This window comes from Candoia aspera, chromosome 1 (genome assembly GCF_035149785.1).
Source record: "Candoia aspera isolate rCanAsp1 chromosome 1, rCanAsp1.hap2, whole genome shotgun sequence".
Taxonomy (NCBI): Eukaryota; Metazoa; Chordata; class Lepidosauria; order Squamata; family Boidae; genus Candoia; species Candoia aspera.
In genome coordinates, this window is record NC_086153.1 from 21,997,072 (window position 1) to 22,022,302 (window position 25,231).

Genomic DNA, 25,231 nt, shown 5'->3' on the forward strand with positions numbered 1-25,231 from the left:
GCACAGTGTGCGCAATATAAAATAGATAATCCTGAAAATATAATATTTTATAAGTTTCCTAAATTAACTATTGAATGTTATTTACAAAATATAGCATTCTATAAACTAAATTCACTATTTATTACCTAAATTAACTATAAATCCCTTAATTAACTATTGAGTACTAAATGATCCTGCTTTATTAGTTATGAAATTATTAATTTTATTATTAATTTATTATTGTTTGTTTATTTAATTAATAATTAATATAATTACTTATTGGTTATTATTATTAGTTATGAAATTATTATGGAGAGCCAATTTGGTCTAGTGGTTAAGGCAACAGGCTAGAAACCAGGAGACTGAGAGTTCTAGTCCTGCCTTAGGCGTGAAAGCCGGCTGGGTGACCTTGGGCCAGTCACTCTCTCTCAGCCCAACTCACCTCACAAGGTTGCTACTGTGGGGAAAATAGGTGGAGGAAGGAGTATTAGGTATGTTCACTGCCTTGAGTTATTTATAAAAATAATAAAGGCAGGATAGAAAATAATAAATGAACAAATGAATGAATGAATGATATAATGCTCAAAAGGTTAAATGGGCTAACTATTATAAAACTTTTCTTGAGATATTTCCTCAGGAATTTTCTGATTAATTTTTAAAATTAACATAGAAGAAAGCAGAAATACATCTTACATTTTACATGTCAAATTTAATAAATTGAGTGAAATAGGAACATAATTTATATGTTTCCATTCTAGGAAATTGCTTCAACATATATGCTAGGTGTCCCTCATGCTGTTTTGTCCAAAAACCTAATCTTATTTACTGTCAAAAAGGAACCCATATAAAAACTGACAAAAAATGGAGAAGTTCAAAATGTGCATTTCTGCTTTCTGCCTGACTAATTCAAAGATTCCATCCCAAACCAGAGACCACAATTCTTGCATTTGTACCTGGAGAAATTCTGCCCCCTAGTGGAGAATGTTCATATAAAACAAACATTTCTGAAAAGTGTAATTTTGCAAAAAATCAGTCCCAAATAAACAAATATTAAGTACAAACAGACTAACAGTCGGTCATCGACTGTTCTTAAAATATAGCTCATCCCTGACAGCTAATGTGTTGCCATATGAATATGTCTAACAACTGAAATTTTAATCCACACAATCTCTGGGTATCTTAATCTATCAGGTATAGTTAGTAGACAGAGAGCCTTTTCTGTGACTTCATTCTGGAATTCCTTCCTAAAGGAGAACTGCTAGTCCGTATTGAATAAATGTTTGCACATCCTCCTGCATAACTATTTCTCAGGGCTTGCTGCTCTAATTGATAAACATTTCTCTGTTTCCATTTATCAGCTCAGACACAAATGTATATTTTACTCCCCTGCAAGTAGAATGGTCAAGAGAATGCCATCATGCTGATGAGCTTGGTTCCTCGGGTCATGTAGGGCACTCTGCTTTGGTCCACAACTGCCAAGTTGTCACATTCAATTTCATGAACAGCCTGGGTCTTCCCTTACTGCCAGAGTTAACCAGGCTATCAGCAGAATTATCTTTCAGATCATTAGAAAACTTGAAAAGCACCCTCTGGATCCATCAGGCACATGGGGCAGACTCTCCCAATGGATCCCACCCTGCAGCAGTCCCAGGTGGCAGTTGATCTTAATTGGACCAGAAAGTGATCTGACCACAGCAACACACTAAATGTAATACCCTCTACATTCAGATAATCATTTAACTGCTCCAAGGCAAACACATGGTCTAATGTATGAGCAATAGCATGTGATGGACTAGTGATTACATGTGCAAAGGCGATAATTGCCATGACAGCTATTAACTCCTAGGCTTTCCCTGACTGGGCCCCAAGGCTGGAGACTGAAGTCACCCAGCATCGTAAGGCAAGGAGACTCCAACACCAGCCCAGACACCAGATCAAAGAACCCAGAGAGGGATCCAACTGGACAGCATAGCAACCAAAATATACCCAGCATGTTCCTACAGCCAAACTTAACATACTTACCACCTCAGAAGCCATCCCTGGTCACAAGTATTATAACATACTAATTAGAAACCTGTCGTTATCCATGTTATAGAGACAACTCATGCAAGTGGTCTCTAAACAGTTCATAAAGGCAGCCTGTTCAGAGTGCATCAGAACTGTAATTCCTCACATGTTTTTACTGCATTGTTCCAGCCCTCAGGAGCACTGTGAGGCTTTCTATTTTTCATCAAAGGACCAATGGGGCTAAAAAGCACGTTGTTGGGTCTGTGCTCCGATCATTCCCTCCAATATGCTGTATACTGTGGAATGCTCCTTGTTTGCCACTCACATACTAGAAAGGCATCAGACACGCCACTAGAAATAAGAGCACATTAGAGAGTGATTACCCAAGAGGAATGCTCTTTCATCTGATGCTGGTTGCTGTGAGGGCCATTTGCATGGCCACGCCAAAAACAGTTTTGACAGAGCTGATAGTTGTGGCACTGCTGGCATCGGTATCGGAAGCCCATCATGCTCTCACACCGGCAGTAAGAACATTCCACTGGATGGAAGACTTGAAGGAGATAAAAGGAAGAAAGAGAAATAGTAAGAACTCTAACTGGAAAAACAGGCCACTTCGTCCTGAGCAGGACAAAGGGCTCTCAATGAGCCCAGCACTCCTAGAATTCTACATACTGTACTCCAAATAGGAGTAATTCCCAGAATATCACTTAAACAAAATTATTTGCCTGAAAACATGGTTGTGTCATTGATCCCCAATACTATCTACAATCTTGTAGTTCTCCCCTTCCTTCTTTCTGGTTTTAGATAATAAGTCAGACCATAACACCCAAAAAATACTAGCAAGTGCAGAACTTAATAACTCTGAAAGTTTGGAGAGAGACTAAGGCACACTGACTTGTCTCTATGCTTACCAGATGTTTTGTAAAGGAGCAAGACCAATCCGAGTTTGGAATGCAGGGAGGAGGCATCCTCCAGCTCATATCTCCTGTCCTTAATTGCTACACTGTGCCATATTTCAAGTTAAAAGTTAGGAAGCTAAAGTTGAAATTACAATGGGAATGATTAGAGAGGTTCCTCCCCATAACTGGGTATGAAGTGTAACCGTTAGTGAGCCTATTGGAAATAGCAACTGCATTGCTATCCAGTTCAAAATAGATGTAGTGAGCCCTCCTAAGAAAACCAATCATAACCAAAGTTGTCTTAGAAAATCAAGAGGGGAATCAAGAGAATCAATCGTCCCAGAAAGCTTTACTGCAGATCAAGAAAGGTATACTTAAATGAACTTGTCCATGTCACTACTGCTAAGGACGCTATCAGATACAAGTGTGGTTAATTTGGAAAATAGTTTGTGAAGGCACCCAAGAGAAGACTTAAAAAGGAATTAGACAAATTCATGGAAGGTAAGATTATAATTAGCTAACACTTATTATGGCTACATTCTACTTAAGCAGCATGCTGTTGCCTGCCAGTTGTTGGGGAGGGTAAGTCAGCTAACTTTCTATATATCAGCTTCTCAGAAGTAATGACTGGATATTGAGGGGAAATAGAATGCTGGACTAGATTGGCCTTAGATTTGATTCAACAAGATTTTTTTCCCATTTCTTACTAAAGCAAAACACAATAATGCATACTAGGGAAGAGTTAAGTATTGAGGTTCCATGGCACAATTTCAGTGAATGATCAGACATGCATGTCATTCTGACGCACGTTCCATGTTTGCCTTAGGTTGCAATACATACTTCAGTGATCTTTGGAAGCACAAAGCTCATACATGTAAAGAACAATTCAGGAGAATATGCCACATACCATTTTCAACATGGGCAAGTCTATGCATCAGAGGTAGCCACACAAGGCACTGGGGTGGAGGGTCAGCCATTAAGGTGTCTAAAAACATGTTTAGCATTACTTTTTTCTGCAAAACAAACAAAAGAAGTTCAGAGGAAAGCCAAGCAGAATTGGACTACGAGGTGAGTAGAAAAACTATATGTAGTACAAAAGAATGCTTGTAGCAAACCATAAAGCACACTAGAAATCTTAAAGCTGAGTTAAGTTTATTCATGTGTTCTTTTGATTTCTATGGGATAGCTAAACACATTTCTCTCTCTCCAAAATCCACTAATCTTAAATATAAAGAAATTCTGATTCAACTGTGTTTCTTTACTAGATAGGATTTTAATCTCAATATATTTGCATTTATTTTCCCATTACAATTACAACTAATCTATAAAATAGGTTATTTGCATTTAATAGGAAAAGGAAGAGCCACATTGTTGTCATCCACACTTTTCTTTAAAATAAACTTTTAAAATGTGTGTTTAATTTAGGATGAATGAACAAATAGAATGAATATACTCAGCCTACAGATCAGAAAGCTGTGCTAGTCTTTCATAGACTCATATTTTGAGATTAATTTGGAGTACACTGAATATAGTCAGCATCTAAAGCCCTGTGTATCCTTTCACATTAAGCCTACCTGCTGAGGAAAACATGTCCGCACAGAATTTTCTGTGTATCCAAAAGAAGGCCCTTCAAAAACAGCTGTAGGAAGTTTCAGAACTTCTCTCAGAAACTGGTCAAATTTTGAAAATATCATCAGTCCGTTGGAATCTGACATTTGAGAGAAAATATCTAAAATACAAATCAAAGGGAGATATGAATTAACCATAGCATATTATTTTTGTAGTGCAAATGTATCCTCTCATACAAAAGAATGCTTTATTCAAGTGGCTTTCTATTTTACAAATCTTCCCTTAAAATCTCTGCAACAGTTTTTAGATTTCTCTTCATTCTAAAAAAATTCCCTTAAACATTACAAGCTAATTTCCTTTTGTTGGGAAAAGTGAGATAGTGGAAATATCTTAATAAATGTTCTACTTTTAAAATGGGATGTGCACATGAATCATTTTGCTGCTGTTTATTTATTCATCGTATTTATATAGCTGCCCATCTCATGTACGTGACCCTGGGCGGCATACAATAAAAGCAGACCATAAAAAACAACATTAAAAATTATACCGTAATAAAAACATTAATATTGTTTTAAAAGACTAGGAGAGAGCATCTTTGATGTTATGTACAGTGTAGCCATCTCACCATTTCCCTGAGATCCCCAAGCCTGCTCAGATAACCATGTTTTATGTTGATATGTACTTCTGGATAGCATGAAGGTATTAACTGTGAAACTTATGGGTTCAGCACAAGACAAGGTAGTACAAGAATAATTACTCCAAAAATCATACTTCTTATCAGAAGATAAACTAACATGCAGATCTACATAATTCCTAAGATAAGAAACCAAAGCAGGGAATTAAAACATGGATGATCACTGGCAAAGAACAATTGTGATCACCTTAATGAAAAGAGAATATGAAGGACATTTCTAGCAATAGCACATTACATATATGTCATTGCTTAGAATGGAAACATAGATCACGTCAGCTAAGTTCTTGCTACCCACTTCCGTTTTCTAGAAACAATAAAAGAAAAAGACCGGTCTCAGGAATAGCAAGATTTCAACAGAACAGACAGGAGAAGCTCATTACTGGGTTTATAGAGGGAGGCCCAGTTGCTCTAAAAGTCTAATTGAAAGCCAGCTAATTGTGTAATGGTTGAATTCAACCATCTCCCTAACTCATAATGTGTTTTATTTTTGTCCTAAATGTTATGCATAAATGGGGATCAGTGAATAAACCATAGAGTATTTTAGGGCAGTAACTACAATTTTAGACAATAATTTTTGGCTGGCTTATTGACTGTTACTGTGGCAGTGTGATTATTTTCATGGTTTCTTGTACTTTTCTTCATTTGTTTTTGTACCTGCTGAAAATGCTTGCCCAGGGGTACACAAATTATCTCCATCACATTCAGCCTAGGGATACATAATACACTCTCATAAAAAGGAGATCTACAAAACATAGAAATGTATAGAGGGGGAGAGCAGCAAGCTTCCGCTCTCCGGTGAAACAAAGGAAACATTTTCATCCAGCAGCATGGAGTCATCTAGGACAGGGTTCCTCAACCTCGGCAACTCTAAGCTGTGCGGACTTCAACGCTTTGCTGGCTGGGGAATTCTGGGAGTTGAGGTCCACACAGCTTAGAGTTGCCAAGGTTGAGGAACCCTGATCTAGGAGCTGGAATCAGTGGGGAGGGAAATAGGATAACAGCCGTAATACCAGACATCCTCTCTATTTCTACTGTTACACACAATTCATCCAACAACAAGCATTTTGCAGCACTTAGCACTGCCATCTCCCTTTTCTTGCTCCTTCTTTTGTGAACTTAGAGCCTCTTCCTGGGCTTAACAATAGGGTGCTGGGGCAGCATATACTAACGTATATGAAATGCAATGACTAAATTAGAGGTGGGCAATCAGCAGCCCTTCCATTGCTGGGTAACCACAACTGGCAGCTGCAGGAGCATGGCCAATGATGAGGAATGTTGGGCTTGTAGTTCTCTAACATATTATGAGTCACATTTTCCTAGCATAGAGCATGCGTACATTCAGAGTAAAGTCAGGCATGGGGAACAGAGTAGCATCTTACTATTTTGCAAATAAATATACTCCATTCTTGATTGGAATAAAGTAAAGGATAATAATGTTATATAATCTCATTCTATCCCCCCCACAGCAAGAAATGTAATGAAGGTGAGCATTTTAAATGCCACAAAGTTGGTGTTTGACCATAAGATTTTAATAGTAGGTTATTAGCTCAAAATACTCACATCTTAATTTGTCCAGAATTTTTCCACCACACATAGTTGCCAACATTGCTTTTATGGAAAATACTGTCAATTTCCCATGTCCTTCACTGTAAAAGATAAACCATACTAACTACATGAGATAAGAGATTTTAAATTACTGCAGGAGGAAGAAAGCATCTGATTTATGGACAGTCATGATTTTATTCAACAGTACAACATGTAACAATATTTGTCCAAAAAGCTACATCTCTGCTAGAAAAAAAATACTATGGGGAAAGACATCTAATTCAACTGAAGAGGAATCCAGTTCATTTATTATACAACACAACAAACAGTCTCTGGGATTGTTAATCAAGGTCAGACACCTACAATGCACATACTGCTCTATCTGAAAACAGGAACTCTGGTTATGAAAAAAGTTTTATGGGATTTTAATTCTACAGGGTTACTTGTGTTAATTCTGTGGTAGATTCTGTTTACAGTGCTGGATTGCCCCAGTGTTCCACACTATACACACAGACAGTTTCACTTAGCTGGATGTGTGTAGATTTGGGAAGCTCTCTGTTATCTCCACAATATTCTCATTCACTCTGTCTCTATCTCTAACAAAAGAGTGCATGTACAATCAATGGCAATTTATCATATGCACGGGGCTTCTTATACCTTCTTATACCTCTGCCAAACAAAGAGACTACAGATGAGATCTTAGTATGTAAGCATGTTTAAGTTGCATTACACTACAGAAACAAAAAAGTTGTAATACATTTTTGGATACATCTGCTTTCATATTCTGATTGGCTTATTCAGTGGTTATTCATGGCTAAAACAAATTGACCAAATGTGATGTGTCAATCCAAATGTGATGTTTCTCCCCTCTTTCTTGAATTAAATACAGCTCCTAAAGAAATTTTGCAGTCCTAGCCTCTATTCTTCACTCTGCAAATTTATCCTTCCAAATAATTCCCAGGCAATAAATTCCTATTCTGTTTCACACTAACCACAAGCAGATTTATTTTAAGCAAAAGTTTCTTTGTAAATTGACTGCCTTTTACTTCCTTCAGTTATCTACAGCCTGCTTCCTTCCCTCTGCAGGAACTGAAAATGACTTCTCTTTCTTTCAGTTTCCATCTCCACAACAAAATAAAAACATCCAAAACACCAAACTGCATACATCAGTTCCCTTTTGTCATCTGGAAGCTAGCGCAACAAGCAAAATTCAAGTCTGTCTGCAAACTGGCATTTACAGACAAGGAACAAAAATCAGGAAAAAAATTGTAGTTTCCTGGCATTTTTAACCCAGGCTTTCAAAACAGATGCTCACAATAATGATTTTTAGGGAAGTGAGGATGTTTAATTTTCAGGAAAAAAAAACCTTATAAAGGACTTAAACTTATACAGAACAATGCCATTTGCTCTAATAAGCCTTCTCCTTTATTCTGTGGGAGGGGAAGGTTGCTAGTTGCCTAGAGGAAAAGGAAAGGCACCCTCTAGTTATCAGGCACTTCAATGACTAATAGGAAGAAAAAAGTTTCGGCTACCAAGCCCACACATAACTTGATATCTTAAATGGAAGGCATCTGAGTAAAGAAAGCACTGTAGTTACTTTGACCTCACTAGAGTAGTTTACAGTCAAGGAAAAGCTAGGCAGTTCCCACTCCCAGTATTACAATCTAAAAGACACAAAACAAAAGGGAAAAGAAGAAGAAAATACAGGTGGTCCTCGCTTAACAATCACTCATTCAGCACCAAACTTGCGATGGCACTGAACAAGTGGTACTTATGACTGGTTCTCTAAGTTCTGGCTGTTGCAGCGTCCCCGCAGTCACCATTTGCTATCTTCTTTGCTGGCTTCCTACAAGCAAGGTTAATGGGGAAGCCGGCAGGAAGTCACATATTGCGAACACATGACGTCCTCGCTTAATGATGGCGCAGGATTTGCTTAACGATGGCAACTGGGAAGTGCTGGAACTGCTGTCACTAAGCAATGCAGTCATGTGACCGCATTGCTTAGCAGCAGAAATTCTGGTCCCAATTACTGTCATTAACTGAGGACTACCTGTAAGCAAATTCTTGCTCTAATCCAGACAAATAACAGATATTACAGAATGGATTCACATGTCCAACTAAGTCTTAAAATGATTGGTTTTGGTTTTGACTCAGTATTAGTGTGAATTCAGCTAATTCAACAAACCATAGTTAGAAAATCTAAGATTGCTTCTGCTGACCCATGCTCCAGTTTGGGTGCTATAGACCTCAGTCTTATTCCAGCCCACATAGTTTTTGGTCAGAAGAAACACAGATTGCTTCAAGAACAAAACCACTTGCCTATCATATGCTGCTATCATGAAGTTGAGGAGAAGGCTGATGGATTGCTCCACACTGATCTGGTGAGTAGACGGAAGGCGTTTATTCAGCTGGTAGTAAATGGAGGAAATGATAGTTTCTAGTCGAGATACATTGATCTCTGTATTATGGTCCAATGTGTTAAGGCCATTATCTCTGAAGGCTTCAATCATATTCCAGATATCCACAAGATGTACTGGAAGGAAAAATATTACCAATATTACAAAAATATTTATTTATAACATTCCTATACTGCTTCAATCAATGGACTCTAAGCAGTATGCAGTTAAGGAATTATACAATATGTACAATAATCAAAAGCAAGAACAACATTAAACAATGAATAAAATTTCTGGTGCCTTGTCTGGCTCAGACCAAGATCAAACTCCAAAGGCCATCTGGAAAAGCCACATCTTAACAAGTTTCTGGATAACCAAAAGCATGGGAGCTGCTTTCACCTGAGGGGAACCTCACTGAGAATGCTCATCTTCACATAACTTTTCTGCCACACCTTACAGTAAGTGGAAAATTTCCTGCTTACTTGTACTAGGCAAGCAAATTCTACCTGGAATAGGCAGTCTGAAATATACTGAGGCCCCAAGTCATGTAAGGCTTTATAGGTGAAATCAGAAATAAAATGAAAAGGGGAGGGGAGGCAGGCAGGCAGGCAGGCATGGGTATAGGGTGGGGAATACCTGTCTTGGTAATAATACATGTGAGAAGGACCTCAGAATTATAGCTGAATTAGTTAGCAGTGTGACTTAGCTATTAAAAAGGAAAAATATGCTTTTTGATGCCTCAATAAAAGAATAATTTCTAAATCACAGAAAGTAACACTACTACTGTATTTTGCATTGGTCTGACGCTACCTCGTGTATTTATCTACTTCTGAGCACCACTATTTCAGGAAGATTCAAAGAAACTGGAAGTACTACAAAGAAGGGCAATAAGGATAACCACAGACTGGAAACTTACAGGAAATGGAAGGAACTGGAAATATTTAGCCTTGGGGAAAAAAAAGACTGCAGGAGGATATGCTAGAAACAAGGTCACACATATGGTCAAGGCCTGTCCTCTGTCATCCCAGACAGTAATTCATGGAATAATAAATTAAAGTAGGGATAGTAAACTGTTTGAGATTGGAGCAACCTATATGTTTCAGTTAGTTAGTTAGTTAGTTAATTAATTAATTAGCAATTAAAAGCAACTACAGTATAGAACATTCTATCCCCTCTCTGGCGATACATGGTGTTTGGTGATTTCCGAAAGTAAATTCTACAAATCAGAAGCAATTTGAAGTGTCCCAGACATGATGTTCCAGAATGGCATGGCCCAGGAGAAAGTTCTCCAGAATGTTCCATTGTCAAAAACATATGTTCTGCACATTCCTAAGTTTAAATTACCAGAAGGCAGTTTCTGGCTGAATGTTAGGAAAACCCTAATTTTAAAAACAGTTTGACAGTGGTGCCAATTATCCAGGGCGGTGATGGGCTCCCTTTCACATGTTCAGGCAGAGACCAGACAACCATGTGTTAGGGATGCTTTAATAATTAACTCCTGCGATAAGCCAGAAATTGGACTCCACAGGCTAAACAGCCTCTTTCAGTTCTATGATTTTATAGCTACTAATAGATACACCCTTTGCTGCAATCCTAGCTATATAGTTAAAAAAGGAATTCTTCTACAAAAGAATTTTGTAATAATCAAAATTGCAGAAATTTCCTTCCACAAAAATAGCTTATGTTCACCTAAACTTCTTAAACCAGGGGTTGTCAAATTTGCAGTGCTGTGACCCCTTAGAATTTTGTGACTCTCCATGAATAAAACTGTCAGGCTGTGCTCTAAGAGTTAATAATTAACCCATTCTTGGCTCTTCTGGAAGAAGCTTTTTCAATTCCTACCTTTGCCCAGAAGTCTCTCTGGGGAAAACTAGACCAGCAGAATAACCTCTACCAGCATAGCAACAACTCCCATGTTGATGAACCTGCCCAGAAAACCCCAAAGCAGCCTCAGAGCCAGGTTTAGTTCCTGACTTGACATAGCAGGGCCTGGCAGGAGCATCAGAGGGCTGGCAGAGCAGAGCAGTGAAGCCGCTGTCTTCACACATGGGCAGTAAGAGCAATATGTATTCCTGTGGCTGCTGTGGGCATCCCTAGACCTTTTCAGCAGACCTAGGCTCTGTTCATATCTGCTAAGGTTCTTGGGAGGGAGAAAATGTAGAGAACATTTTCTTTTGCCCTAGTAAGCACAATCACCACAGAAGGCAACAAGATACAATTCAATGATTACATGGGTTTATTGAATAGAAGCTTGAATACAGTTGTTTTTTAGTGTATTTTTTATGTTCATATTTTATATGTTTATATTTTATATATTTTATATATTTATATTTTATAAACATTTTTAGTATGTTTTTAGTATATTCCTCAGTTCCAGAACAACTAATTAGAGGTGATCACCTCTATTGCTGATCACCATGCTTTTCCCAACTAATGTAAGCAGAGAGGTTATCTAAATTAATAACTGGATAATTGCTAAAAGTTGTTATGTAGTTCCTTGATTCCAGAAAGATTTCTCAGTGTGGAAAAGATAATGAGAGAAGCAGCAGGCAAAAAGCAGCAAAAAGCACAAACTGAACATGCTACACATACACACACCTCTCTCTCTCTCACACACACACACACACACACAGCGCTCCTCTTTGTCTCCTATTTTATAACCTAAAAATGTTGGATGCTGACCAGTTGGTTTTAATTAATCTTGTAATGGAATGCTATTATAATTTTAGAAAACAGTTAATTTCATTCATAATAGAAAAGCTTGTAGGTGGCTGTTTAAAAAATCATCGCTAGAATCTTCATCATCTTGTGAACTGACCATTACAGTATCATTGTTCCTGCCACTTGGTTGCTACATTTTGCTTTTTTCCCCTGTTTTTATTATTTTTGTGATTTGTTATCAGTATTGATGTTTCTACTATGTCAGCTGCCCAGAGTTGCTTTGCAAGATGGGCAGCCATATTATTATTATTATTATTATTATTATTATTATTATTATTATTATTATTATTATTATTTATTCTGCCCCTCTTTACAGTGGAACCTTGCCCCTTCCCACCAAATTCACTAGGGTAGGCTGAGATAGGCCACTGCCGTTTCCTGCCTACCTTTCCCAAAAGCAGCCATTCTCTTGTGTCCCACTAATACAAGCTTTGCCTTACCTGCCATGCTATTCCCCCAACATCCAGCTTGCATGATGGGTGGGTGGAAGCTATTGGGATGACATGCAGACATGGCAGGCATCAGACAGAGCAAGAGACATAGGACTAGATGATGCAGGAGTGCCAACAAGTGTATCTCATCCCAGCCCAAGTGTGTGGGCAGCCAATGAAAAGGGGAAGGCATCTCCAGAGCACAGTGACGCAGGGATGGTAAATCTCAGAACTGCCCGTGAGTACCTTATGTTTATCAAAACACCAACAAAATGCCTGGAAAGAGAGGAGACAGGCACTCCACACACTTTGCGGTTCATTATTAGCAGATCGTTAATGGTGTGAGGAAGGCTTTCACACCCTTTCATTTATCCTGCTCCCCGGGCAGCCTCCCACTGAATGTTTCCTTGGCACTAGCAGTAAGGAGGGCAAATATAAGCTAGTAAGAACCTCACATAGTAACATTCCTGAAAGCCTGCCCTTCTGCTCCCCCATGTACATTGGCCTTATTTGCATCCTCAAGCTTTGCCATAACTTTCCTTTAATTGAGGGGGTCACAGTGATGATTTCAGAGACAGAGCAGCCCCTGATAGTGATAAAAGAGAAAGAAAAGCCCTTTGAGCAGAGCCATTGGGCTTTCTTTTTCTGGCAGAAATGATATCTCCCATTCCATGGAACTCTATTTTCATAGGCAACAATTTCCCCCCAGGAGAAGACAGGACAGGAAGCAAAGAAGAAAAGGCAGAAGTAGAAGCCAATCACTCAAAACAAGAGTGCGTGTAAATAGAGAAAATGTACTCTTTTTCTTCAAGCTTGGCACAGGATTAAAACCTATGCAGAACAGGGCAATAGATTTTAATTCTCCTTGATCAGGAATCTACTCCTTCACTTTTCATATGGCTATGCCAACATGAGCTCGCCATCATCCTTGATTTCTTGATACTATATTGCAGCCTTTCTCAACTTTTTGACCCTGGAGGAACCCTTGAAATATTTTTCAGGCCTCGGGGAACCCCTGCACATTCAGGCTCAGACACAGGCCAGAAGTTACAAAGTTACAAAATTATTATATTTGTTTCATGTATAGGCCTGTATATATGCATTAACAGTGTTCTTAAACTAAAAATAAAGAATGAAAGTTACTGAATTTGAAATAGTTTTTAAATAAATCATCTCCCAGGGAACCCCTAGTGACCTCTCACGGAACCCTAGGGTGCCACAGAACCCTGGATGAGAAACCCTGCTATATTGCATTCATTCTTCACACTCCTTTTCTCAATGCTGGATGACCCCAGATACACCCTCTTCTTGCAACAGTATTTTTAATTTTTAACAAGTAACAGGAAACCAGGAGACTGTGAGTTCTAGTCCTGCCTTAGGCGTGAAAGCCGGCTGGGTGGCCTTGGGCCAGTCACTCTCTCTCAGCCCAACTCACCTCACAGGGTTGCTGTTGTGGGGAAAATAGGAGGAGGAAGGAGTATCAGGTATGTTCGCCACGTTGAATTATTTATAAAAATAATAAAGGTGGGATGAAAATTAATTAATTTAATTGATTAATTAATTAAAATTAAAATTAAAACATTTCTTTGTACCTTGTAATGCAATTATCACTCACACATACTTCCTCCCAACACATTCTTCCTGTCCTGCCTTTCAACATCACTTCAAAAATCATACATTGTTCTCCTCTACTACAACCTTAGGTCATTTAACAACTACTAGACCACACAATCATCAATGAACACTGTCTTATATTTCATGAAGGGCAGAATTTTCTCTACTGCCTCAGCACTTTCCTTTATTCAGGCACATTTGTCTTCAAGTACATAAATACTGAGGATTTTCTCTAACTTGCACATCATCATCATTTGATTGCACTCAGTGTAGAAGATATGAAAAGACCTTTGGATTGCATATAAAAGACCCAGAAGATCTACAGTGACCAAGATCTACAGTGATTTTCTCCTTTTTTACACTTGCATTTTCAAGTGCCTGATAAGCAAGTCAAAGGAAATCTGAGATGAACAGAAGCAAGTGATAAGTTGGGGTAATATCTCTAAATTCTGATTGCTGTGAACAGCACGTAAAGAGAAATGAATCCCAGGCCCTGTGTCAAATTCTGTAAATAGTAAAAGTCTAAATCCATCATCTACCCCTCATATACTTTCTTCACTTCACCCTCACCTGTCTGGAATGGAAATTCCACCCCTTCCCCTCACCCATTTTTCCTTTTTTTGGAAAAAAGAAAATTGTACATACTGCAACCTAAGGCAGACATGCTGCACTCATGGGGCTGCACATGACTTCTGGGGCTGCACATGACCCCAGTTCTCATTTCTCAGCCTATGGACCCCAGTGACCATGACTGCTGAAAACAAAAGGCATAATGAAACAGAACGCCTAAGCATAACTCTTAAAATAGGCACGTTAGTTAACCACCCCTTCAACTACTCCAAAATCATAGACCTGCCTACACGTGAGGTGTTCCCACCTATTTTCTGGCCCTTAGCCTCCCCCAAATAAATGCAGCCTGTGGCCTACCCCTCCATTAATTATTTGGTAATTTAATTTAATTTAATTTAGGTACCACTCAACTCCAACTGACTTGGGGCTGCTCCCAGTGTAATAAAACATGACAACACAATATAAAACAAAACAAGATGGAAACTGAAGCTACACTGGTTGCCGGTGTGTTTCTGGTGTAATTCAAGGTGCTGGTTGTCACTTTTAAAGCCCTTCATGGCTTGGGACCGGGTTACCTAAGGGACCGTCTTTTCCCAGTTAGTTCTGCCCGTCCATTCTGATCCAGCAGGATGGGCATGAACCAGGTCCCATCAGCCAAGGAATGTCAGCTGGCAGAGACCAGGAAGCGTGCCTTTTCTGTTGTGGCGCCTGCCCTCTGGAACATCCTCCCTCCGGATATTAGGATGGCCCCGACCCTGTTGGCTTTCCGGAAGGCCTTGAAAACCTGGCTTTGTGCCCGGGCTTGGGGCCCCGAGTGTGGGAAGGGCCCCATTGCATGGTTATATTAACACCATGGCTTTTAGATCACTCGGCTGTATTTATATTTATTTTTAATGTTCGTTATTGTTTTTATTGTTTTATATCATGACTGTTTTTATTGTTGTTAGCCGCCCAGAGTCACTAGTTTGAGATGGGCGGCGATATAAATTGAATGAATAAACAAACAAACAAACAAAAACACATCCCGCAAAGTGCTCCATCCATTTTAACCCAAGGCCTAGGAGAACAAGCAGGTCTTCAAGGCCTTACAGAATAATAACAGTGTGAGATTTCAAGGGGGATCTCATTCCAGAGATACTTATTTACAACCTCTAGTTATAAAAGAATAGAATAGATTAAAAACAACACCACCACCATGCATCTCTGAAGGGCTGAGTTTTTACAACATGCTAGAAAAAGGGGATTCAGTAGTTTGTGGTCCAGGTCCATCGTATTGTACAAATTTGGCCTGTTTTAGTTCATTGTGTGAACCAAACTATCATGTTAAGCTATTATATATTAATTGTGTTGGTGGGGATTTGAGGGGAGGGTGTTTTATAATGACATGGGGTGCGTGTGAGTGTAGGAAGGCTTGGGAAGGAGGCCATAGGGTGCATGCAAGTGGAGAGAGGCCCAGGAAGGAGGGTGCAGGGTGCATGCAAGCATACAGAAGCCCAGGAAGGAAGATGTGGGGTGCCTGTGGGTGCAGGAAGGCCTGGGAAGGAGGGTGCAGGATGTGTGCGAGGGTAGGAAGGCCCGGGAAGGAGGGTGCAGGGTGCATGCGAGGGTAGGAAGGCCTGGGGAGGAGGGCACGGGGTGCACGTGAGCGTAGGAAGGCCCAGGGAGGAGCGGCGGGGTTCACGTGGGTGCAGAAAAGCCCCGGAAGGAAGGCGCGGGGTGCATGCAGGTGCAGAAAGGCCCGGGGAGGAAGGCGTGGGGTGCATTCAAGGGTAGGAAGGCCCAGGGAGGAGGGCGTGGGGTGCATGTGAGGGTAGGGAGACCTGGGGAGGAGGGCACTGGTGGGTGCATTTGTGTGTGTGAGCGCAGGGAAGCCCAAGGTAGGAGGGCGCAGCACAGTGCGCAGGAAGGGGGGGAATTACCAGAGCAACTTGCAACCTTCCCTGCCAGCTTTCCCATTAACTTTGCTTGTGGGAAGCCAGCAGGGAAGGTCACAAATGGTGATTGCATGAGCGTGGGACACTACTGCAACTGTGTTAAGTGCAAGCTGGTTGACAAGCACCCAAACTGCGATCATGTGACCAAAGGGGCACTGCAACAGCCAGAACTTTGAGGACCGGCCTTAAGTACTGCTTGTTCAGTGCCACTGCAACTTTGAACGGTCACTGAACAAGTGGTCAGTAAGTGAGGACTACCTGTTTATAGGTAATTTAAATAAACAAATAATTATAGCTTATGTCATGGGCATAACATGCTATATGAAGACAGCAATTGTGTTTTGTTAACTCAGGCTTAGGATTTAGCATATTGTACAAAACCGGCAATGGTATAGCAACCAAAAGTTTAAAATAATATTAGTTCTTATGGAAATCCTACACAAACCTGAAAAGTATCGTAGTAGCAACTCTTCCACTAAACAGTAAGAGTAGAAGGGATTTTTTTTTTTCATTTTGTATTATCACTTCAAAATATTATTCACATTTTCCATCACAACTGAAGAACTGGTTTGAATTGCTAATTTGAAACATGTCTTTATCAAGTTCCACCCTCCCTCCAGAGTCATGTTTTCCACTTACAATTACATCTTTTTTGCACAAATCTGAGTTTGCAGGCAGTTCGATATGTTGACAGTCTGATGACATCAAAATTCTGAGCCCCTACAAATTAAAAGCAAAGAGTCTTCTCAACATGGTATTTCAATGTTAAAATGAAAAGAGGACTTCAATTACATTATGATGTCCAGCTACAACTGCAACTACATTAGAAATTTAATCCTTAAGGAGTTGTAAACTTTTATCTGGATTGTACTATTTCTGTATCATGTCAAACTCCACCCTCTCCCATGTGTGTTCAAATATTCCACCTCACAAAAAGTAACCTATACGTGGTTAACTTTCATGTTAAATTTCTCCCTGGTATTTTTATGTGGCAAATTTTAATTTATTTATATTTTGCGTAGAGGAATATGAGGTAGTACATTCCAATATCCAAATTTACCATCACAGTGAGTAATAAGGGTGGAATGATGCTTAAATGGGAAAAGGTAATATAAGGTCACCACTAAACCTTATTTAAGGACTGAAGGTTAGGGCATAAACCCTTAAGAAACAACACCCTGTTATTTTAGTCTAATAACTAATAACTTTAACCTGTTTTATGAGAAACAGGGTCTGGTTACATTCTTTAAAGAAGCTGCAACACATTTTTAAATTAAGTTTCAAACTTTAAGGCTTCTACTTACTCATTTCCATGAAGAGCTGTCTCTTCTCTGCCATCGTCCTCCTCCTCTTTCCACTTTCCTCAATCATCCTAAAAACAAATTTAGAATTTTAGCCGACTGTTCAGAGAGAATTTAACTACTAAGAAGAAATTCACGAACTCTTTCAATATTCATCTGTTATTGCAGAAAACAGCCAAAAGAAGCCACTAGGTAATGTGGCCTACTATATATTAACCGATCTAAACCACATAGAGCAGGAAGCAAATGCCAGGAGTTCAAAGAAACTTCCACACCTTTGTTTTAATAAAGATTCATAATAATTAACCTTCCACTGCAGCCAGCAGCAAATAAGCTAGAAGAACAGTGAATGTCCTGTTGGGCTGAGAGTTTCAAAAGGGGAAGTATGTGCTTCTTCCTACACCACACTAGAGCACAAGCTCTTCTTTCCATTAGGAACTGTTCTCTTAAATAAAGCCCCCAGTGGTACAATTATAATTTTCATGGTGGGGGTATTCTTGGAAAAAAAAACCCTTCAGCTATGAACAGATGGCATGTCCTCTCCTGTTGGCTTCATTATTAAATCAGTTTAAGAAATGAGAGTATCAGGATTAAGGAGTTGTATGATATTCCTTAAATATAATTAAGAACTAACTTTGCCCTACTATCACATTGACTTTCACAAAAAAAAAAAAAAACAGGAATTCAAAATCACTAGTAACAATTGTTCCAAACCAATAGTATCTGTCCAAATTCTTCTCAGATATGCCAATATATATTTTTGGAATGTTAAATTTAAAAAAAATATCGTTTAACTTTCTTTAGAAAGAAATCTCATTTCTGTTGTAAGATTCAATCAGGAAAAATAAAATGTACATTAAAACAGGAAGGCAAAGTAGTGCTATAGTGTAGAAAAATAGAAAAATGCACAAAACAGCCATATTATTATCATCATCATCATCATCATCATCATTAATCTACAGGAATGCCAGCTAAAGCCCTAATAAACCCCAGCACTGGATAGCTTATAGCTGATTCCAGGCTGAGTTTAGAATTTATCTGGTTTGCTCATTTGTGAAGAATTTAAAAAGGAAGGAGTAGATATGACCATGCAGAGAACTACTTATTAAGGCCAATACTACAGGACCTATTTTAACAGGTTTCGCTCTTCTTGGAGCTCATCAGCTGTAGGTAACGGCCTATTTTGCAATACATTTCAAAAGAAGTTCAAAGAGACTGATTTGATCCCTAAATCTTAATCCGCTATGTATTCCAATGCCAAAACATATTGCAATGTAAGAAAAGCATGCTTTTCGGGATTTCAGCTAGTAACTGTCTAACATTTCAGAAGAAAAAATTCCACGTGAGCCTGAAAAAATGGAAGTCTGCTTTAAAACTCACATTAACTTTAACAAATTGATTCCCTAAAGCAGCCTCACCTTCCTGTTCACACAGAGGCCTAAAAAAAAAGGACCTAATTTAATTAATAGCGGAGAGTGGCTACAGGCGCTACCAGCTATAAGCCAATGCCTATTCTGGACACAATTCGAGATCTATAAAGCTAAACCAGTTCTTCCCTATATAGCTAAAATCCCCCTCCTCACATGCACAGATAGAAAGGATTCTCACATCTGATTTTTTAAAAAACTTCTGCTGGAAGAATTGGGATCACATATTGTGAAGAAATATTAGAAATCCAAGTCATCAGATAAAGCTGAATGGTGGAAGATTTAAGACAAGTAAATGAAGTACTCTTTCACACAGCACGTAGTACAGGAACAATGGGAATACATCCATAAATTCATGAAAGGGAAGGTTAGACAGCTCCTAGTCATGATTCCCTTTGTTATTAGATGTGCTATACCTCTGAGGATCAGCTGCTGGAGAACATAACGAGAGGCTGCTATTGTTCTCATGTCCTACATGTGAATGTGGTTACTGGATTTCTTACCACAATGTTGGATCAAAGAGTATTCTCAGCCTACTTTTTCAGGGAATATAACCTCTTCCCAAACACAATGAACAGCATGCAATACAATAAATCAGGAGATTATTTTGAAGTTCAGTGAAGGACATTTTCATTTTGTTTAATACAAACTGTTTCTATCTTCAGCTCTTACATACGACTTCCTATTTTCCAAGCAGCAAAAAAAGTGAGATCTACATAGTTGAGTTTACCTTTTACAAGTTGCTGCCCCATCTGTAAATCGCCCTGTAAATTTTGAACTGAACAGTAGAATATGCATTTTGTAAATTAACATTTATACTGTAATAGTTCAATCTTTAAGAAAACTCAAGTCATAAACCATGGTTTCAAATTTTGGTTTATAACAACAAGCAATAGATCCTGGTTTGGACAAATCTCAGAGCTTTGCTACTATTATTAAACCTGCACTTCTGTTGTCTTTTCCTGGATAAAGCCAAAGGAACAGCTGATACACTTAGTTCTTTTTGATGTTGTTTATTTGTTTTAGAACAGCAAAACATTTAGTCCGTGTAGGATGTATAACCTTAATTATACCTTCTGAATTTATAGAACATTAGCTACTTCATGACTAAATTGCTTTTTTAAAATAAATTTTACAATACTCTAAGTACAGTTTGCCATTTATTCTCCTACACAACCTGTAGATTGAGAATTACACATTAGTTGACATCGTAACTATTCAATTTTATAAAGCTACTACTGTACAATTTTCTTCCCACAAGTATATAAAAGGTCAAATTACTCCTATTTCAACTACAGTTAAAAGTGTAGTGTATTTCAACTACAATTAACTGTGATGGAAGCTGACAGTTTACTTTTAGATGATATTCACCTATGCAGTTGCTCTAGAAATCTTGTTTCCTTCTTGGACAAGCACCGTAACTGAATGTAAAGTTGGAATACAACTGCTGCTTTATTTTTATGTTCTTGTATAAGAACATAAGCCAATTGTTGTCCAAAGCAGCATTTTTCCAAATCAAGTCTTTCTACTACCATTGTTTAATCAAACTGGTTTCTGACATTGCTCTGGTCTGCAACAACAAAAGAGCTAGACAGTTTTCTCAAAGATAATTTCTTCCTTTTATACTGCTGTAAAATTCATAAGTATGGCTTCTTCAAAATCAGAAAATACTGCAACCAAACATATCGAGTTCTTTGGATTTGGCAAGCTATATCAAATTAAGAAACCACACAATCATCTGTTAGATTTTCAGTGCCTTGGCAATGGAATTTGCTCAACATATCTGGATTGAAGTGTATATAGTGCATGTGCTTAATTCTAAATCTATTCATGCAGAAATGCAGAAATTAATCCTGCCTTTTTATCATGTTATCAGTCTATAGCCTAGCTCAATTTTGCGTATGTACATGTATGTGTGGATATGCACTTTGCCGAAGTAATACCCAAAACAGTTGAAAAAAATTCAAGAGCTACAGAGTCCCACCCAAATTCTGAGAGAGAGAGAGAGAGGGGAGGGGGAGGGGGGAGGGGGGGAGGGAGAGAGAATTTTTTAATAGAAAAACTGCAGGGGAGATGGGCAGGATTAAAAAATCCTCTTGAATATTGTTTTTCAGAACAAGTGAAATGCTTTGAGAGAAGAGTTCACCCCCTCAGAGACTAGGCTTATATATATTGCATTAAAGCTATGGTTTAATTAAATAAGATTTGTTGAATAAACTATATTTGGCTTATTGTAAGGCATAAATCATGCTTTATAAACCACAACAGTAGGATTCACACATTATATTAATTCCAAGGCAAACAACCTGCTTTATGGCTTAATGAATATGAACACAAAAAAGGCTGAGGCACATTTTGTACAGTGAGGATTCAACAATACTGTTGATTCTGGGAGTGGGGGGCAAGAAAACATCATTAGCAGCCAGCACTCTGCCATAGCACTTGTGTGCAGGCATGCCTCCAGTACTGTCCTCCTATGAGATGCAGAGCCCAAGATATGTCCTGACTACCAGGAAACACACTGAGACAATGACGTGGTCTCTAATATTTATTACTAGTACTTAACAAGAATCCTAACAAACTGAGGAAGCGTGGGAAAAACCCAGCCATATAAACCCCAAAGGTTAAGGCGGTCCCGATCTGTGTCTCTTTGAATGGCTGAACAGTTCCTCAGTGCTACGCATGCGCTTGACAGTCTGGGTGGGAGCCCCCTGCTCGCCATCCTTACTCATGACATGATCTACTCTAGGAGTCTTTACAAATGTCAAGGGAGCCATCCAAAGCAAAGGCTGTGCATTTCACTTAAAATTCTAAAACAAGGGCATCAAAGCTTCATGCCAAGGAACAACGTGTTGTTTTAGAGGGCAGGTGGGTCAGATTCGTTTATTTTATAATAGTCTACTTAACCACATTTTCTTTAGTGAACAGTTGTGAGACACTAGATGCAGTAGAATTCAGCACACATTTTCTGCATTCTTAAAAAATTATTATCAAGATGTGTAAATTGCCCTTTTTTTAGGAAGCAGGAGCCTTTGCCTCCCAATTTCAGCCAATTAATTATTTTGGAATAGCGATGCCCGTGTCTATCATAAATAATGCCAAATCTGTGTAGGCTGCTATTTTATACTCCAAACTTACAACATCTACGTCCTTTACATATCCTAATCTAACAACACATGCCAGCTGTTCCAAAACTAATTTTGCTTGGAAGAATTGGATAAACCTAGTAGACCACATTTTAGTAGAATAGGTACCGAATATAATTTGTTGTAATCGGACACGACTGAACGGATTAAAAAATAGCTACAAATAATTTATAGTCTAGATCCCATTCAAAAATGGTGGGGGGATTCAATTTGTGTTCTGTGACCAATGAAGAGTCCCAAAGGTCCCAAAGGACCTAACTAAAGGCCTCCTTCACTTCTTAGGCATGCAATTAGAGCCGCCTTTCAACCACAACTACTATTACACTTAATTCTGTTATCTGGAACCCCAGAATAAAGTGAGTAATGATAAAGAGGCATTTACTGAATAAAAATCACGATGACCATTACAGCGTTGTCATTTACAGGTGATATTAGTTTATAGAAATCTGCAACTATTATGAACTGATATTAGCAGTGAATATGCTACAGCTGCTTCCAAGCTTATTCTAATCAATATAAGGAACCATTTATCTTTGATTGTCTAGTACCATTTTACTATATACAGTCAGGACCGGAAATATTGGAACAAGGATAACTGTTTTGGCATTTGGCCCCTGTAAACCACCACACTGAAGTTGAAAGGAAACACACCCAGTTGGGAGCGAAGTCAGGACTTTCAGCTGTAATTCACGGGGGTTGACAAAAGTGGGGCACTAACCATTCAGGAAGTACAGCCAGTGGCATACACACACACCCATTGTTGGTGGCTCATAAGTAATGGAACGAATGGCTGACAAGCAGCTGTATGGCCAGGTGTGGCCTGTTTCTTGGGTACCCCATGACCAATCAAGCAGATAAAAGGCCTGGAGGTGGTTGAGTGTTTCATTTGCATTTGGTAGCTGTTCACTGGAACTCTCAACATGAGGTCCAAAGAGGTGTCCATGCAAGTGAAGGAGGCCATCATTAGGCTGAGAAAACAAAATAAACCCATCAGAGAGATAGCAAAAACATTGGGAATGGCCAATACAACAGTTTGGAACATCCTGAAAAAGAACGAATTAACTGGCAAGCTCAGCAACAGCAAAAGGCCTGGAAGACCACGGAAGATAACTAAAGTAGATGATCACAGAATTCTGCTCATGATGAAGAACCCTTTCACAACATCTAGCCAGGTCACGAACGCTTTTGAGGAAGTAGGCATGTCATTGTCAACATCTACAGTCAAGAGACAGCTTTATGAATGTAAACACAGAGGCTTCACAACAAGGTGCAAATGATTGGTAACACTCAAGAAAACAAAGGCCAGATTAGACTTTGCCAGCAAACACCTAAAAAAGCCTGCCCAGTTCTGGAGTAAGATTCTTTGGACTGATGAAACCAAGATTAACTTGCACCAGAATGATGAGAAAAGTACAGAGAAGGAAAAGAACAACTCATGATCCAAAGCATACCACATCATCTGTCAAACATGGTGGAGGCAGTGTTATGGCATGGGCATGTATGGCTGCCAATGGAACCGGGTCACTGGTGTTTATTGATGACCTGACTGCTGATTAAAGCAGCAGAATGAATTCTGAAGTGTATAGGGCTATACTTTCTGCTCAGATTCAGCCAAATGCTGCCAAACTGATAGGATGCTGCTTCATATTGCAGATAGATAATGACCCGAATCATACAGCAACAGCCACCCAAGAGTTTCTCAAGGCAAAGAAGTGGGATGTTCTTCAATGGCCAAGTCAGTCACCTGATCTCAACCCAATAGAGTATGCTTTTCACTTACTGAAAACAAGACTGAAGGCAGAGAGACCCACAAACAAGCAGCAGCTGAAGGCAGTAAAGCCCTGGCAAAGCATCTCAAGGGAGGAAACTCAGCATTTAGTCATGTCCACAGGTTCCAGACTTCAGGCAGTCACTGACTGCAAAGGATTTTCATCCAGGTATTAAAGGTGATCCTTATGTTTGTAGTGGTGTTAGTTTGTTCTATTACTTATGAGCCACCAACAATGGGTGTGTGTGTATGCCACTGGCTGTACTTCCTGAATGGTTAGTGCCCCACTTTTGTCAACCCCCTCGAATTACAGCTGAAAGTCCTGACTTCGCTCCCATCTGGGTGTGTTTCCTTTCAACTTCAATGTGGTGGTGTACAGAGGCCAAATGCCAAAACAGTTATCCTTGTTCCAATATGTCTGGTCCTGACTGTATGCATCTGGCTCTGAGATCTTCCTTCTGTCAAGAGTATTAGCACTGCCTGAAAATACTCTGCTTGACTCTTTGGAAGACCTCACATTTGCAAATTCTGCCCTACCCTTGAGATAAGTCATTATTGTATAATTTAGAATAAAACGTTTGAAAAAACTGAGTTACAGGTCTTTATGTCTTTTTAATTGTCCCTCAGGTTCCTAACTCCTGCAATGAATGATCTATTTTTCATTTAGACTTAAAGGTTAGTAATTTTCTTGATCTCTTTCCCTCTCTCAATTCCTAATAGGGTTATAGGTGCAAGTTAGCAAAAAAAATCCATCAGCTTTACATGCAAAATGTTGACTTCATATTGAAGTTTAATGTGTTTGCCAAACTGAAAGGTGTGGGGTTTGCCGATGATATTCAGCTGCCCTCTTAAGTTATAGTTCAATATTTTGTATTTGCCAACCTCCTGTCAGAAAAAGTACATGAGATTATTTGTCCTTAAATGTACATTTCCACAAGTTCCCAAAGAAGCGTTTTTATTGCTCTTAGAAATTTAGTTGATGGCTAGATGTTCATGAATTTCTATTTCTATCATTTATATCTAAGTGGAACTTCACAGCAATAAGCCTCCATTTATTTAAGGAAGTTGTTAGTACTTGAGCCACAACCTGTAATAGCTTATGTCACAAGAAGGCACGCTTTATCCCATTTAGGGTGATATTTATTTATTTATTTATTTGTCTTGAAGCCAGACTTGACAAGTCCATGCAGTTATCTAGGCAACGTTTTCAGAAGTAGTTTGCCACTGCTT

At 39.0% G+C, this 25,231-nt stretch overlaps 1 protein-coding gene across 8 annotated transcripts in view; it reads right to left on the reverse strand.

The window, feature by feature from the left end:
* Positions 1 to 25,231, reverse strand: part of DTNB (dystrobrevin beta) — a 111,122-nt gene that overhangs the window by 78,682 nt on the left and 7,209 nt on the right. For all 8 annotated transcript variants that reach the window (XR_010067729.1, XR_010067726.1, XR_010067728.1 and 5 more), the window contains exons 2-8: positions 17,664 to 17,731; positions 16,999 to 17,079; positions 9,013 to 9,226; positions 6,709 to 6,794; positions 4,460 to 4,614; positions 3,793 to 3,898; positions 2,370 to 2,536 (exon numbers count right to left, since the gene is read on the reverse strand). Coding sequence is in view for 4 of the 8 variants with exons in the window: in XM_063300149.1 (XP_063156219.1) it covers positions 2,370 to 2,536; positions 3,793 to 3,898; positions 4,460 to 4,614; positions 6,709 to 6,794; positions 9,013 to 9,226; positions 16,999 to 17,079; positions 17,664 to 17,730 (876 nt within the window). In the remaining 4 variants the exon portion in view is untranslated. The remainder of the gene's footprint in view (positions 1 to 2,369; positions 2,537 to 3,792; positions 3,899 to 4,459; positions 4,615 to 6,708; positions 6,795 to 9,012; positions 9,227 to 16,998; positions 17,080 to 17,663; positions 17,732 to 25,231) is intronic.